At 42.2% G+C, this 16684-nt stretch overlaps 3 protein-coding genes across 5 annotated transcripts; 2 read left to right on the plus strand and 1 right to left on the minus strand.

The window, feature by feature from the left end:
* Positions 1-1486: 1486 nt before the first annotated feature.
* Positions 1487-5362, plus strand: LOC103971578 (serine carboxypeptidase-like 51). The gene is made up of 13 exons (XM_009385638.3): positions 1487-1736; positions 1824-1918; positions 1996-2103; positions 2184-2424; positions 2495-2538; positions 2632-2699; positions 2784-2889; positions 2976-3166; positions 3254-3323; positions 3430-3480; positions 4339-4391; positions 4510-4648; positions 5076-5362. The coding sequence occupies exons 1-13, from the start codon at positions 1604-1606 to the stop codon at positions 5151-5153; spliced, it is 1377 nt and encodes a 458-aa protein (XP_009383913.2). The 5' UTR covers positions 1487-1603; the 3' UTR covers positions 5154-5362.
* A 2127-nt stretch (positions 5363-7489) lies between these two features.
* LOC135631801 (NAC domain-containing protein 78-like) lies at positions 7490-12828 on the minus strand. 3 transcript variants are annotated; one of them, XM_065139710.1, is made up of 6 exons: positions 12275-12828; positions 11992-12189; positions 9407-9514; positions 8750-9322; positions 8524-8665; positions 7490-8158 (listed from the first exon to the last, which is right to left on the minus strand). In XM_065139710.1, the coding sequence occupies exons 1-6, from the start codon at positions 12752-12754 to the stop codon at positions 7725-7727; spliced, it is 1935 nt and encodes a 644-aa protein (XP_064995782.1). In that variant the 5' UTR covers positions 12755-12828; the 3' UTR covers positions 7490-7724. The 3 variants fall into 3 exon arrangements, with proteins under 3 accessions (XP_064995782.1, XP_064995781.1, XP_064995780.1); XM_065139709.1 differs by having other exon boundaries at positions 8750-9325; XM_065139708.1 differs by having other exon boundaries at positions 8750-9514; positions 12275-12827.
* A 1269-nt stretch (positions 12829-14097) lies between these two features.
* On the plus strand, positions 14098-15994 carry LOC103973826 (putative pectinesterase 14). The gene is made up of 5 exons (XM_009388491.3): positions 14098-14560; positions 14647-14818; positions 14894-15100; positions 15189-15448; positions 15575-15994. Exons 1-5 carry the CDS (start codon positions 14100-14102, stop codon positions 15822-15824), a joined length of 1350 nt encoding a protein of 449 aa, XP_009386766.2. The 5' UTR covers positions 14098-14099; the 3' UTR covers positions 15825-15994.
* Positions 15995-16684: the final 690 nt, after the last annotated feature.

The following is a 16684-nucleotide window of genomic DNA, read 5'->3' on the forward strand; positions in this document are numbered from 1 at the left end:
GAAAATAAGAAAAATAAATGATAGCATGTGAGTTTATTTTTTGTCCTATACCTCTATAGATTATCATAAGATGATGATTTTATTTTATGATTTTTGAAAAAAACCATTAAATCTTAATTCTCGAACATACAGATAATTATAATTACTTTGAAATAGATCAATAGTATTTTTGGCTTGTATTTTAAATATTACGACTTCGTATCGATAAATATGGATGGATGATGTTAGAGGTAAAAATTATATATGTGTAATCTTTTCAAAACCTCTAATTATGTTTCGGGTGATAGGGATAGGATTTCTCTACTATTATCTATTTCAAATTATTTTTTTATTAAAATAATTTCTAAATTTCTCACACTACTTTTGCATTCTTAAATTCCTCATAAATGAGTATATTGAAACGATCATATTCTTTTAATCGGAGTGTTTATGTAAATATCTTATTCTTGAGATGTCTATCTAATAATCTTAAAAATAAAAAAAACAAAATATAAAAATGATCATTTGTTAGAATTTTTGCTATTTTTGTTTTCCAAATAATTTACCATGGAAAAATACATTTGTATTTATAATTTCAATAACAAAGTTGAATATGAGGATTTGGACAAAAAAAAAAATTTGCAATGACAAAAATGCCTTTCCACCTCGGCTTGCTTACCTTTCAATTTTACTACTAATATCTTTTTAGTCTCCACCACCACCACCACCACCTCCTCCTCCGGCTTAAAGCCTTGTGGTTTGCGTTGCCATCATCTTTCTCTCCACCAACACCAACCATTTGTGATCTCCATAGTGCCACAACCCTCCATACCTCGTCCTCTCTTCGCCGCCATCTCTGCCCACGTCTTCTCTGCATATACTTCCTTCCGTCGCCGTCGAGCGATGATGATGCCAAAAACAGTGAAGAGATAAGAACAAGGAAACAGACGCCTTTTCCTTTTCTTTTCATTTATGTTTCACGAGTCCAGAAATCAAACCTTGAGATGTCACCATTCTTCTCGTCCATGATTTCCATCACGAGGTTGTCAAAGTGGGGAAGCAAGAGAAGGAATAGCGAGAGGGATGAATCTTCTCTACGTGGCTAAGGATTCGCCCCTCATGTCCGACAATAAATATAAATTCAATTTTATTTTTGTCAAAGATTTCCATCTTTAGATCAAATACGATTTAGTCACATTCGTATTATCGGGTCGAATCGGTCTTTTGCCCTCCAATTTCTTCCGCCAATCCGTCAACCGGAAACACAGGAACCATTTCTCCGATGCCCAATCTCTTCGACATTCGTGTTTTCCGAGATCGAGATCTCAATGGCTATTGTTTTCTTTCTATATTTAAATGATGGAATTTGTCGGCTTCCCAAAAATGCCGGCCGAATCCCAATTTTATGGCAGTTCGGTACGTGAAATCCAACCTCCTATATATAATAGATATAGTTTGTTACCCGATCGGCTTCTAAATGCATGGGATCTGTATGTATATTTCCTGTCGTTATCTATTTAATTGCCTTCCAATCCCAACATATCTGTTTATATCCTCCACACATACGCTCCTCCTTCCCTGCGTTGCACTCTCGTCGACTTCCATTCCGTACTTCCCCTTTACGATGGTGAAGACTTCTTCTGCTCGTCTACTCCTCCCTCTCCTCCTCTGCTGTTTTCTTCTCTCCGTTAAGATCTGCGTTGCCACCGGCACTGCCGACGGATCCGAGCAATGGGGCTACGTCGAAGTCCGGCCGAGTAATCTTCCATTTCGTGTATGGTTAACGCCGAGCACCGAACTCTATCCGTTTACGTGATGGATTTGTTATTGTCTTGCAAACGCAGAAGCTCACCTGTTCTGGTGGCGCTACCGGAGCCCGCAGAGGATCGAGAATGGCTCCACTCCATGGCCGACGGTGCTGTGGCTGCAGGGCGGGCCTGTGAGTCGCCTTTAACACGCACAATCCACAAACCAGAAACCACATCTGAGTTCTGATTCATGTTTTCGTGGTGGAAGGGTGCTTCGGGCGTGGGGATCGGAAATTTCCAGGAGATCGGGCCGCTGGATGCCGACTTGAAGCCTCGGAAATCGACATGGCTGCAGAAAGCTGATCTCCTCTTTGTGGTGAGTCCTCTGTCCGATGAAGAAAGCTGCGTTGCGGTGCCTTCAAATCATTTGATCCTTCCACCGAATGAGAAATGTAGGACAACCCGGTGGGAACAGGATTCAGCTACGTGGAGGACGAGAGCCTCTTCGTGAGGACAGATGTGGAGGCAGCCGTCGACCTGACTACGCTTCTGAAGAAGCTCTACGGTGAGAACGAGTCATGGCGGAACAGCCCACTCTTCATCGTAGCAGAGTCTTACGGAGGGAAGTACGCGGTCACCGTCGCCTTGACCATCGTCGAAGCCATTAAGGCCGGGGAATTGAAGCTTAAGCTTGGAGGTAGTGTTTTCCCTGATCTGCATCTTACTACATCTTGACATCAAGAACACGATTTGTTGTATGTGAGCAGGTGTTGCTTTGGGAGATAGCTGGATATCACCTGAAGATTTTGTGGCAAGTCTTCATGGCCTTTTTGCTCTCCTAACAAGTCAGTTCCTGGTTCAAACTGTGATCTTCCTTCCTCCTCTCTTTTGTTGTGTGATTCAGTTCTCATGGGGGCCTCTACTTCGAGATGTCTCAAGGCTTGACATCAAAGATGCAGACAAGTCAAACATGTAATCTACTCCTCTCTTTTTTTTTCCTTCTTTTCCTATCAAGCAAACATAATTTGATCTAATTTGCAATGTTGCAAAATTCAGTATTGCTGAAAGGATTAGACAAGAGATAGAGAAAGGTCAATTTCTTGATGCCACAAACTCATGGAGTGATCTGGAGGGCTTGATTATTTCCGGCAGTAATAATGTTGTCAGTAGCCTTCCACCGATCTATAAGTTTCTAATGAAGTGTTAAAAGGATTTTTGTGATAATTCAATGATATTGAACATTTACAGGATTTTTATAACTTCTTATTGGATTCGGCGGACGATCCGATTTCTGTCACAGCAGTTCAGCAGTCGGAGAAGCTAACAATGAAGGCATACCCAACATACCTGAGCTCCAAGGCTTCCAGCTCTGTTGATATTTCAAGCCTCATGAATGGTGTGATCAGGGAAAAGCTTAAGATAATTCCAAAAACTGTAAGGTATGGTTTATTCTACAATCAGTTCTGAGTACAGATTCTATGAGTATGGGTTCATAGCTGACTGTGAGCTGTTGCCTTCTTTTGCAGCTGGGGAAATCAGTCTGATGATGTCTTTAATTCCCTTTCAAGTGATTTCATGAGGCCAAGGATCAGAGAGGTGCCTCTCACCTACTGAATTCAATACCTTAGCTTATTCTAACTAGACTAATTCCAATGTAGTTAACAACATGTCAAAATGTATCTGGTCTTACCCTTCCTTGCAGGTTGATGAGCTCCTTTCCCTTGGGATTAATGTCACCATCTACAATGGACAGGTAAGGATTGCCCACTATTTTCTCTACATGTTGGCTCTCAGAGACCAACAAAGAAAACTTTGACAAGCCCAAAATGATTTGCTTATTATGATCCTCACAGCTTGGTCAAATTTGTCCACTTAGTGAGGAAGACCTTTGAGATATCCATATCCAATCAATCTTCCAATTATTAAATGAGGATCAAATGACAGTAGATAAGATAAAATCAATCTCTTGTTTGTCACCCTTTCATTGGATTTTTCCTGTTTAACCATTTCATATCTGATGATTCCAATGAAACCAACATGTGATGAGAACAAAAGATAAAAGGATAAATGAACATCCTCTGTTGGTCCCAATTGCTTTCTTAAAAGAGGGAGGCCTTTGAATGAGAAGTTTCTGGGAGCCATAAGAACATCTTTAGTGAAAAGGTGTTTTGGTTGATGGCTTAGGTCTTATCATCAAGAATGGTGGGGGAAGAAATGCATGAACTAAAATTTGAGTTCATTGATGAGTTACTGAGAAGTCTGAAGGGAGAAAAGCCCATCACCTGCAGTACTGATCCTTACTGGCAGTACTGTCGATTTTGACCAAGAAGAATTGGACAATAATTCAAGTGGCTCACAATTGGGCTTATTTATTCAACAGGTGGAGGATTTTAGAGTACAGAGCATAGTTTACTAATGTTTCAATCTCCATCTGCATGCACAGATCTACTTCTGGAGGAAAAGATGTACCAACTATTAGGCCAAATAAATATGATACATCCAGTTTTCCTCTTGATTTGTGTTATATTTTTTTGCTATGATTATGGAAAGTAATTCCCTTGTAAACAGCAGTATAACCCATCTGCATGCACTTGATTTTTGTTCCATGCAGGTTGATCTGATTTGTGCAACTAAGGGCACTGAGGCATGGGTTCAAAAGCTGAAGTGAGCATCATAAACCACTTCTAATCTATCCACTTCTATGTTCTCCTTTCAAATCCTTGGCTGGAAACATTGTCTTTACTTTAGTTCATGAAGGTTTTTTCTCCCTATTATTTTTCAGATGGGAAGGGCTAAAGGATTTTAACAGCATTGATAGAACACCTTTATACTGCACTACTGAGGAACCTGGAGTCACCAAGGGCTTCCTCAAGTCTTACAAGAACTTGCATTTCTACTGGATCCTAAAAGCAGGACATTTTGTGAGTCTTCTTTATTTTTACTACTTCTATCTGATATTTATGCTGTCCAGCCAACATATCTGAAATGTTCTCTCTCAAAATTTTGGTAATGGAATTTGACATAACAATATTTATTTATTTGTTTACATAACATCTGAAACATTTACATTGACATAGCAATCTCAATTTTCGAAAGTCTTTTGTGTTTCTCTCTGCACTCTGCATGTATCCCCTTTCTGCATGGGTTTGGCCTGCTGTTCTTTGTCTCATCTAGTGAAGCAAACAGTGGTCTCCAGCTACATGTTGGATGCTGCTTTCTCTTAGCAGTACATGTTCATGTGTGAGATTGAATAACTTCTTGCATATGAAAGATTCAAAATGGAAGCAACAACATGCGACAACACATGAAAGCTTTTTCTGAGTACAAACTGTGATCTCCTCTGTACAGGTACCAGTGGACCAGCCTTGCCTTTCACTCAAGATGATCGCTGGCATTACCCAGTCTCCTGCTGTTTCTTCCTCCTAGAAGATGAAATTGTCCCCTGACTTCAATACAAAAAGGAATAAAGCAAGTAACGCATACGCAATAGCAGCATGTCCAATCTGTTCTGTGATGTATTCTTCACTCCATATTGTTTTCATAGGAAAGGAAAGAAATGTGTCGTGGTTGGCTTCAGGGTGTACAATTTAATTAGTACGAAATTGAAATATGTTTCAGTGATTTGTTTGATGGTACATATCATTCGTCTAAGTTGGTCGTCTTTGAAATCCTGAGGTCAAAAGTACCCTCTCCAGAAGAGGGTGCCATGTTTATCTCCTTAAGAGTCTGCAACTCCATTGAACGCAAAGCTAGAGAAGGTAGTGGATGGATAGTGAAGGGAAGGTGATCCTCTCCCCATGTCACAATGTCAGACTTCTCCCCCTCCATGCCAAAACGTGCACTTCACTGACACCAACGATTAGATTGAGTCACTGAGCATTAAATTCGTTGGACTATTTAATGAAGGTATCTGCGCACTGACTTGCTCTTCAGGTGTCTCTTTGCCAAGTCGTGCTCAATCTTCTGTGATCCACTCTCATCGTTAACATGTAATGTTGTGGGGATGTGTTGGGCTAAGAGTACGTTTGGACCTCCCAACAGAGGAGATACGTACAAGCGTACAGATACCTTCTGCGGTTCTATCGAGTGCAAGTGTGTGCGTGTTCTTCGACTCTTCTTTTGTTCCTTTGGCATTCAATGTGAAGAGAGGTTGGCTTGAAGGCAAATCAGACCCATAACTTTTCCTTGGTGGTGGAGAAGCAAAACGCTCACACTCTTCTCCTCTTTGTCGCTTGATGGAGTGTACTTTGCACTCTTTCTCTTGTCATGAGAACGATTAATTGTCTTCTCTCATGACATCCACAACATATCTACGGGAAAAGAAATGAAGTCAAAGAACCCAAAGAATCATGTTTGCAAGGAAAAGGAAAACGGATTCGTTGTTTAGCAGTAATGGCGATCCACTAAGGCCGACGATGAGAGAAAAAGCCACGGATGACGGCGACTTCGGCAACCCGTCGCAGTTATCGTCCGATGGCGCAGGGAGATTAAGGTCCAGTAAGAGGACGTTCTTGTCCTTCTTGGCTTCGGTTGACTCGGCCGCTGTTATGGGCCGGTGCCGCCGCTTGTGGCCGCCGAGAGCCTGCCCGGTCAAGAACTCCGACCCGCATATGGAATCCATGCTTACTCGAGGACCGTCTTCGTGGAGGGGTGCAACCTTCGGCTTCTTGTTCCGAGAGCCTGGACGTATGGGAAACATCTGTCGCACGTCTTGCACCGGTAGAAGCAGAACCCGGCCTTCGCCTGGGTCGCCGTGGCGGCTTCGGTGATGGCTTCCTCCGCCGTCGTTTCAGTGTCTGACAAGTGACCCCGAGAGAGGAGGATAAGGCAGTTGGCCATGTTCTCGTCGTCGTCCTCGATGGGGCTGCTCGAAAGCTCGGCCGAAGAAGCCGGGACGGTGGCGGCCACTGTGACTGGCCTCTGCCGCTTTGTCCTCTTGCCTTTGACGACGGAGGCGGCGGGGGTGAACTGGCGATTGCTGTTAGTGTTGTTGTCGATGTTGTTGTTGTGACCAATGTCTTCCCCCACGGGATCCATTGTTCTTCTTCTCCTTGAGACAACGAGAAGAGAATTAGACGGAAAGAATACGGAGATCCACCATTACCAGTAACCGGAAGCGGTCCTCTCAAGACTACAAGTGCTGCTGGTGTCAGCCGGTGTCCGCATCTCTCTCTCTCTCTCTCTCTCTCTCTCTCTCTAACTCTCTGTTTCCAGAGTAGAGAACTACAACACAGCTGAGCTGCGACTAAGACAGTTGTGAATAAATTGACTTCGATTTGGTTAGTTGCGCTTACACTCATTGGAAATGATTTAAAGTAAGATCGTAAGGTAAACTTAGGTAGTTTTTATCTCCATAATTAAAAGCCCATTTCATAGGGATAATCTTGATGGCTCAAATATTATGAATTAAGGTCAATTTGGCACGATTCACGTCACATACGAACACAACGCAGAGAAATAGAGTTTCTTTCAATGTAAGCCACACATGCCATAATGATTTGTTGCGTTCGAATTCTCCATTCAAGGGATACAGGTACACACACAGTCAGCAAAGCCGAACTCCGTGATCAGTAATAAGCTTGTGAAGCAAAGGTGTAAGGAAATATCACTCCCAAGTTCCTATTAATAAGCTTGTGAGGTACTCTGCTTTTGCCATTTCAACTGTAAAGGTACACAACATCCCCTACAACATCCTAATTACCCAGGCACAGAGATGAAACCGGCCGGTGAAGAGGAGTAAACCCAGTCTCATACATTAAGGCTTGAAGGAATTGCCAATTAGGCAATACTTTAACCAGAAAATGATGTCCTGTTAAACATTGTGGAGCTACCTACAACCAAATACAATGTAATCCTCTACATATTTTTGAACCAGCTTCTATCAAAATGGCATTGTTGAACCAGCTACACTTCCAAGTTAAGACACATACATTGCATAATCCCCGAACACGAGCATACATAGTTTTCAGGTAAACTGTCACTGGGATAAAAGCCGACTTACCTTCCACAAATACTCATTCCCACTTTATGGCTGATTGTAAGAATCAATGCTGAAAGGAAGAAAACATATAAGCCAACTCGAAGCATCACCGACACCACATCAACCTGATTCTTTGCGATACATCCAGGGCCCACAGTTTTTCTGACTAGATTATCTGCCATACTGTTGTAGGAAAGGATGAGATCCACATGTCCATTCTTCTGCAAGGACCAGTAGCCAGCATTTTCTGACATAGTTGAACCGCAAATGTGAAAAAACCCAGCTGTGACATGGATTGAACTGGCTGAGTGGTTTCCAGAGATTTGTGCCACAGACTTTCCTGACCCTGAAGGAAACTCAGCAGCACATGCAGGAGGCGCAGGGATTGAGCCCAACATGTTCAACAGATGTTTCGTAACAGTTTTGTCGTTGGCATCACTCATTTGGACATCTGCACCAAGAAGTTGGAAGAACTTTTAGGGTATGAACAAGTCTAACTAAGCTACAGAGAGCTGAATCCAATTTATCGTGTAATTGTGACAGTTCAACTATCAGACAATTATGCAACCAACCATCACTAAATAAGCTAATAGTGCATTAAAGACATCCAGAATCTACCGAGAATATGACAGTTTAATGGGAAAAATATGATACATAATAAAACATAAGGGGAACTTCGGAGAGATTAGGAGGAAATTGGAACTTAATTAATCCACGAATTTGCAGAGTAATAGAAACATAATAGGAGTAGTTAATATGATTATGTTTTTTTTTTATAGTTTTACCACCACCACCGACGAAAGAACACAGCCATACCTGGTCTTACAGCAACCTCCTCATAATTGCCCTTAGACTGCTTATAAGCTACAGATGAAGCTGATGATGATGCTCCACCCACAGTATCTATATCTAGCACCTGTGCTGTTGCCTTACTTGTTGGGCAATTGCTGCCATCAACCTATTATACATGGAAAGAAAACAAAAGGTATTTCATAGACATTAAAAAAAGTTTCCATATATATGACAGTCTGCCGGCTCTTACCTCTCCAGTAAAGGTGGACTGATCAGATGATTTGATACACTCTGGTCTTCCTGTAAAACCCATAGTGTCATGATGTAAACTACCATCAGTAGCATCAAAGTAAGCTAGCAAGTCATCAACCATCTCAAAACCAGATGGGTTATAGGCGGGTAAGTACAGAAGTCCATTCACTGGAGCATTTTCATGCCTGAATGATGGATTGTCACTAGGTGCATCATAGAATACCGTTTTCTCTTGAAGCTGTTGACTGGATGGACAGCCCTCGGCTAAAGGATTCAAATCATTTGGTTGGACAAAGAAATTCTCCTGCACTGGGGACATCTGGAGTGATTCTAAATGATCGGAATTTTGGCTCATTGTGTCAAAGAACTCCTCAACATCAAGTATCTTCTGTAAGTTGCTATTTCCACCTGCCCCATGCGTATTCTTAGCATGGCAAGCTTTTATAGGAAAACCATATTCTTCACTGAAGGGGTACACAACATTTGCAGAATCTGCAAGGTCATCCAACTCCACGTATTCATCCTTGTCATTTGGACGAGTATGATAATGTGCAAAATCTTCAATGAGAGGCTTCTTTTCCATGTCATCAATGGGAGTTGGATTAATCTGTTGTCCAGGTTCATTAACAAACTCGACCATGTTGGTGAAAGGTACCTCATCCAGTAAAATGGTGGCATCTCCTGGAAGGCTAACACAGTCCTTCCGATCCAGATCTGCCACAAAATTGGAATCATTCACATGTTTATTCTCCAAGTCTTCATTCTGAAAATAATTCAAAATTTTAGTAAAAATTGCTAATCAGAAATATATTGTCTATCCCAGTCGAGTAAAGGATAACAATAAACAATTTCCATTGAAAATTGAAATAAAGTGTCAAAATCTCCAGAAATTTTGTAAATTTTCACAAATAATTTACAGATACATTAGTCCCCAATTAACTTGGAGACATATTCCAGAACTGTTCATGTATACATCAACAGTGTTACTTGACCACATATCACGCTAAATTATTACATGAAATAAAATATCAGATCAATATCAAATAAAAGTATATATAACATGAATATTAATCTTTCATCAGATCTGCTAATTTGATTTGACTAAGATGTTTGCAAGATGTCCACATGTATAAAGAGTCCACCACACCCTAAAAGTATTGGTAAATTATTCGTACAAAATTTAGATACCCTACAAGTAATTCTTGTTGTTTCCGCATGTTATCCCATGTCAGTTTTAACCCAAGTTATACCCATCTAATGTATTGTCAAATGACCAACTTATGCCAAAAAAGAAGACTTGACCTTAACCACAAAAAGAAATTGGGTGCTGATGTTCAGGCCCTCACATAATGACTGTTGCTACATCATATCATGTAGCATCCACAAGATGATAATGTGGTAGTAGGGTGGCATCGATGTCATGATAATTTGGCATCCATCTAACACATGGTGAACAAAAAATTGGCACCCATTGCCATGTCAGCTCTGTATGTCACCATATGGATGTCACATTGGTGCCGAGGATAATGTGGCATCCTGGCATCCATGTCATGATGATGTGACATCCACCTAACAGATGGTGAGCCAACAATTTGGCACTTCTTTCCATGTCATCTCTGTATAGCATCATATGAGAATTTCTAACTGTTGACCAACAGATGAAGACTAAGCTCAAGGGCATATAGGATGGATGAAAAATGTACACAAGATTATATTTCATTGCATATTCCAAGCTTTACAAGGATACATGTGCGACTTCAGGTCAGCGACTCACGAGAAATTTTCCAATAAATACATTTTAGTCAGTGATAACCAACAATAAACACAACAAACAAGCATTTGCATAGCTATAGTCATTGTCCTTCTAACCACTTCAAACTCAAATGTTATGTGGTAGCATTGCAAAGAGGACAACAAACATAAAGAATATTTCTATCCTTCAACAGTCTCCTATAGAAGTCATTGAAATTGGAATGTCAAAGAAAAGCCTTCAGGATTCTGATCCTTCAATATGGTTCAAAAACAAAAACATGAATTTACAATGTCAGAATCACTATCATTGGCTGAACATAGTTGAAAGCCTGGCTGAAACCTTATATCCTACTGTCTAGCATTTCGTAGATAGAACTTTAACGCTTCTGAAATGCTTTTCGTTTATAGCAACAATATACAAGCAAAGACAAGATAACTGGTGGCAATTCATAGCGAAAATAATCTGCAATTTATAATCTTTAAACCCATGATGCAATTCCATGAAAGTGCTGCTCTGGGAATATTGTGCTTCATGTTCCAAAAAATTTCAAAGACCACCAATGTTGATTATTAGATCTGGCCACGCTACTTATCATACTAAACTATGCAATTCCACTCGACCTTTATGATGAACTTAATAGCACCTATGAGAAGAAAAAGAAGTTTCCTCTCAGAAACAAATAAAATTAAACAACAACAAGGTGGTCAGAGTAAGTTGGAATAGTTCTGTGCAAAATGGTATAATGAATATGCCTAGGTTTCCAAGGCATGAGTTTCAATTTAAAAACAAGCTATAAGCTAAAATTGAGCCTAAACAGTACATTTTTCAGTGGAAAAGTGTATTGATTTATAAAGATATTCAGATATACGAACTAACAAAAATAATATAGCACTATGCTCCTACTAGCAATACCCAGACAAAATGAAGCATGGTAACAGAAAGTACATATGAGAACTGATGTTTGGTAGGTATTAGGTAAAGTTTCTCAAATTAAACAAACATCAGATGAAAAATAAACAGGATACTGAGGTATAAGGTATTCCTAAAAAATCGTTGAACTAGCAGTAAACTCAAAAGTAACAAGATTAGTGGTTACAGTGAAATTTATATCAGACAACATAACAATAATCGCCGAAGTAAAAGGCAACAAAATCATTCATGTGGATAAGAATTGGAAATTCATCCGACCGAAAAGGGGTGTACCCAGTAGGAGACCATAGGTGTGCTTTACCAGATACAATATCATCTCTACAAAAAAGTTGACACATATTGAACATTGTAATAGCTAAAATATCATGCAAAGCTATATGCCATATCTGCATGTGAAAGATATGTAAATATCAAAACCAAATAAAAGGCATGTAACATAACACATGTAGTTCACCAATGATTTATTTAAACTACTAAATTAAGCTCAAGAAAAATGGTTGATTGATCATGGAAAGAAAATGAAAACAGAATTAAGAATGGCACATTGATTCAGTCACCTGCAGGAAGTCACTGAATTGCAAATACTCCTTTTCTGTGGCTTCGTTAAATTCATCTTCCCTACCATCTGGCATCAAAACCGGTCCCATATCTGCCTCTTCTTCCCATTCTTCTTCAAGAAATGGTGCTCCGTACTGTGCCCCGTTTTGGGGCCCAGCACCGTTCTTCTGAAAGATCCTGCATACTACATACGCATCCTTCCCCACCCATGATCCCAAATTCAATCCTTGACCAAACTACCTAATTTCATCCAAAGAAAATGAAGAAAAGCTCATGGTGTACCTGCGAAATCCCGGCCTGGGTCAACTCCTCATCTTCGAGGCGGTACTCGTGCATCACCCAGTTCGTCCTGGTCCCGCGCGGCGCCCGGCCGGCATGGAACACGAGCGTTTTCTTCATGCCGACGATGCGGGGGCCACGGCGTACTGGCCGGTCCTTGCCAGTAGTCTTCCAATAACCCTCCGCGGTGGCACGGTTGGTCCGCGATCGGTTGGAGTACTTGCGATCGAGGGGGCTGAAGAAGTACCACTCCAGGTCGCGGCTCTGGATCCGAGAGAGGACGGGGAGATCCCAGGGCTCGTGCTTGTAGAGGTCAACCTCGGCGACGGCGTCGACGCGGAGCGACCGACCGCAAACCTTCCGCTTGAGGTAATAGCTGACGAGCTCCTCGTCGGTTGGGTGGAAACGGAAGCCCGGGGAGAGGCGGGTGGCGGCGACCGCGGGAGGCGGCGGTCGATCGGAGGAGGCGGCGCCGACGGTCATGGATGAGAGGAGGAATCGATGAGACGGAGGCGGAGGGTTTCGATCGAAAGAGAGGCCGGATTGTTCTTTTAATTAATCTTTCACGGTTGTTAGGTATAGGAAAGATAGAGTAGACGCCTATGACCACTACCTTTTCTTACGCGAGGTGCTTACGGGGACCTCATCGTTTTCTGTTGATCCTCATCCAACGTTCCGAACTTCTCCACGTCATCGAGAAACACTTGTGTAAAATATCTAGGATGTGAGATTTCCAATCCTGTGCAGTGACGGTAGCCGACCGCGGCGCACGGCTCATCAAGAGTCGTGTGATTGTTTGATGAGTGGTCAGATTCCGCGAGAGACGATATTTTTCTGTCCTTTTTGCACCTCGGTACACGAACTTTAGGAATTCGCCCATTAGCACCACAAAGGACTACGTGGCATAATTTATTATGTTGGCCAGGATTGGTCATCAAATGCGACGTGACGTGGCGGCATTCGTGCCGTATGGAAGCTTTTATTGCTAAAACTGCCACGTGTATCGGTATTAGGTCGGAATAATAAAAAATAGAAAGGAAAAAAAATCATTTTCTGAGAAATAAAAAACAAAAGAAACGGAGATACATGACATGAAAATTGAAATGATATACATATTTATGATATATTATAACCATATATATCTAAAATTCGAGGCTATGTAGAATTCATCATTTCTTTGTTCTTTTCTTCTCTATTGAGGAAATACCTGTTCATCATTGTTCTTGAAGACAGAATCTCTTCTTTTCCTGCTTCTATCAAGAACAATTGTTTTTGCAGTCTTACATAAATTGCTAGGTGCTCCTCCTTGTGCAATCGATGAACCGCCATCACACTATTCCCAGTTTCCACATTTAGAAGCAACATCATCATCTTGACACTGCATCGAAAAGAATACATCGAGTGCACTCACATTCAACTTCTTCAGCATTGATCTTGCGTTCATCGTATCGCCCTTTTGACTTAAGAAACTGGAGAATGTTGGCTTGTAAGGTAGAGTAGCTCGGTTTTGTATCTCCTCCATCGATTGCATCCAAGACGAGAGATCTTTGGTCTCCTTAGTTTAATCTTTGCCAGCCTTTTCCATCAAACAAAGGCCAATAGATGTTGGTCGGCTTGCATCACAGTGCCACTCTGCATGCTGCTAAAGGCATTAGCTTCGGCCTTCTCCAACCTCCACAGTCACCGTCACTCCCTCCACTACCACAAAAGGCGTACTTTACAATCATGTACGCTCCCATTCCTTGCCCTCTACGACTCCCCTACCTCCCCAAATAAATGTAGACACACCCCCTACATGATCAAAACCATCATGGACCAACGTAGCAAAATGACCATGAGGAGGCTTGGGAAGCCCTTCCTCTGGTTCTCAGCCATTTCCTTTGCACTCGTCTCCGTTCTACTATCCTTCAACACCTTTCCTCCTGCTACAGTCCTTTCTGAGACTCCCACTAGCAGTGGCGACCTACTCGGTAACATCGTGAGCAGTGTGCTAAGCCCGAGCTCAGCCTTCATCGACAATGTCGTGTCTTTGATCGAGCAAGTGCTGTGGCGAGGGCACCACCACCACCACCACCGCCACCGCCGGCAAAATCACCGGAGGAGACGACGTAGAGCATGCGACAACTCGAAGTGGGTGTCGCCGCTCGCGTTGGAGCAGAATGCAACACTAATCCTGACAGTGGATCAGAAAGGGTGCGCAAACTTCAGCAGCGTGCAGAGAGCAATCGACGCCGTGCCAGACTACAGTCCGAGTCGGACTCTCATCATCCTCGACTCCGGCGTATACAGGTTTCTACTCCATGCGACAAGTCCTACTTTCTTGCTTGTTGACTGTGACTCAGACAACCGATGGAGGTGTTTTTGTTGTGTGGCAGGGAGAAGTTATTCGTGTGGGCTAACAAGACCAACATCACAATGCAAGGCCAAGGTTTCTTGAACACCTCCATTGCATGGAACGACACCGCCAACTCCACTGGAGGAACTATCTACAGTGCTTCTGTCTCCATCTTTTCCTTCAATTTCATAGCATACAACATAAGTTTTCAGGCAAGCAGTCCACCGTCAAATGACTTGGTTCTTTTGTTAGCTACTCTGTTTCCGATTATACATGGTATAATGCAGAACACAGCACCTCCTGCATCCCCTGGCGACGTTGGAGCGCAAGCGGTGGCGCTTAGAATAGCCGGAGACCAAGCAGCCCTCTATGGCTGCGGATTCTACGGGGCGCAAGACACGCTGCTCGACGAGCGCGGGAGGCATTACTTTCGTGAGTGCTTCATCGAAGGCTCGATCGATTTCATCTTTGGCAACGCCAGATCACTGTACGAGGTAAAGAGACTTGTTTTGCGTCCACTGTTCGATAGGTGTCGAAGTGCATTTACTAAAGCAGTTTGGTGTTCGACACATTGCCATGCAGGCCTGCACGATCAATTCCATAGCAAAGCAAGCAACCAGCGACGTGGGCGGTGTCACCGGATGCATCACGGCTCATGGAAGGTCGTCGGCGACCGAGAAGACGGGGTTTTCCTTCGTCAATTGCAGCATCGGTGGAACAGGGAAAGTGTGGCTTGGCAGAGCATGGTGGCCTTACGCAACTGTGGTCTTCTCCAGAACGTACATGGCGAGCATCATAGCTCCTGAAGGATGGAATGACTGGAATGATCCGAGCAGAGACCAGTCTGTGGTTGATCTTTAATACAAGTTTCTGATTTCCTCATACTCCTTCTCTGATCATATCTATAATTCCAACTCAAATCGTTGATATCTGCAAAATACATTGCACTTGGATCTATGCTCTTGCAGGTCAGTATACTTTGGCGAGTATGAATGCATGGGTCCAGGAGCCAACTACACACTAAGAACATCATATGCTAAGCAACTGGATCAGTGTCAAGCAGCCTCCTTCATGGACATCTCCTACGTCGAAGGGAAGGATTGGGTGCTTCCTCCTAATCACAACAACTGGTACAATCCATGTGAGAAACGAAGGCACCGAGCTCATATCAGAACAAACCAAGCTGAAATGGATGATCAGAAGGCAGAAGACATGTAATCCAAGCGCTTCATGTCGATTTACATCACCTGTTTCCTGACAAGATACTACTAAAAGGGCAATTATCGATTTCTCATAATAGAGAAATGACATCATTATTCAATATAGTAAGTTAAGATACTTGATGTGAGTGTCTCTGTACTATGAAATTGATGGCTCATTCTGTGGTTTCCAATGTTCAAGATAGTTGATTGATGTATTTGGAGCAAGTTTTCTTTTTCTTCAAGTTCTTTTAGTCCCCCATACACTTGCTGAGCTTAAAACAGAAGAATTCAGCCCTGAAGTCCCCCATGCACAATGCGGAAGCTTCAAGGAAAAAGATGCTTGTTTTCAGATGTTCCGTGGACATCAAGATAGCTTCTTAAATCTCAATCCCACACAGAGTTCAATTAACTACTCGTTCCCTTGAATCATAAGCTTCGGCTTTCGGCTATGTTTGGAGAACGAGCGTTTCTGCTAAACAATCAATACTTCCACTTTACTGACCATGTTGGATCACACTGTTCTTTCATATTGAGCTTTTGATAGTGAACCATTCATTGCTTAGCTCTCATGTTATTATCTTCCTAATTTGGACATCCACTGTATCTAATAGATTCTTTCGATACATATTAAAGTAGTTTGCTACGCACAGAAACTATATTTGCCTTCTCATTTCTTTCAAAGTTCAAGAAGACAAATATTTAAAGGTCATTTATAGACTCTCTCAAATGAGTATTTTTAGGTGTTTATAGGAAACAGGACACGACGCAGCTTCGCAGCCCGACTTAAGCCACGATAGGCTGACGTGGGGCTAAGGAGAGTAAGGTGTGGTCGCGACGGCGGCGCCAGCACCGCGAAATCGTTACCTTCGGTCTTTC

Source organism: Musa acuminata, chromosome BXJ3-2 (genome assembly GCF_036884655.1).
Source record: "Musa acuminata AAA Group cultivar baxijiao chromosome BXJ3-2, Cavendish_Baxijiao_AAA, whole genome shotgun sequence".
Taxonomy (NCBI): domain Eukaryota; kingdom Viridiplantae; phylum Streptophyta; class Magnoliopsida; order Zingiberales; family Musaceae; genus Musa; species Musa acuminata.

Bases quoted from the DNA above. Each gene is read 5' to 3' on its own strand.
- LOC103971578 (XM_009385638.3), top strand. From the start codon at position 1,604: ATGGTGAAGACTTCTTCTGCTCGTCTACTCCTCCCTCTCCTCCTCTGC. The intron at 2,700-2,783 runs GTAATCTACTCC...TGCAAAATTCAG, and splicing joins GATGCAGACAAGTCAAACAT to TATTGCTGAAAGGATTAGAC. The intron at 4,392-4,509 runs GTGAGCATCATA...ATTATTTTTCAG, and splicing joins GCATGGGTTCAAAAGCTGAA to ATGGGAAGGGCTAAAGGATT.
- LOC135631801 (XM_065139708.1), bottom strand. From the start codon at position 12,754: ATGACCGTCGGCGCCGCCTCCTCCGATCGACCGCCGCCTCCCGCGGTC. The intron at 12,190-12,274 runs GTACACCATGAG...TGGGTGGGGAAG, and splicing joins CCCAGGCCGGGATTTCGCAG to GATGCGTATGTAGTATGCAG. The intron at 9,515-11,991 runs GTGACTGAATCA...AATTATTTTCAG, and splicing joins AATTCAGTGACTTCCTGCAG to AATGAAGACTTGGAGAATAA.
- LOC103973826 (XM_009388491.3), top strand. From the start codon at position 14,100: ATGACCATGAGGAGGCTTGGGAAGCCCTTCCTCTGGTTCTCAGCCATT. The intron at 14,819-14,893 runs GCAAGCAGTCCA...GGTATAATGCAG, and splicing joins CATACAACATAAGTTTTCAG to AACACAGCACCTCCTGCATC. The intron at 15,449-15,574 runs GTCTGTGGTTGA...ATGCTCTTGCAG, and splicing joins AATGATCCGAGCAGAGACCA to GTCAGTATACTTTGGCGAGT.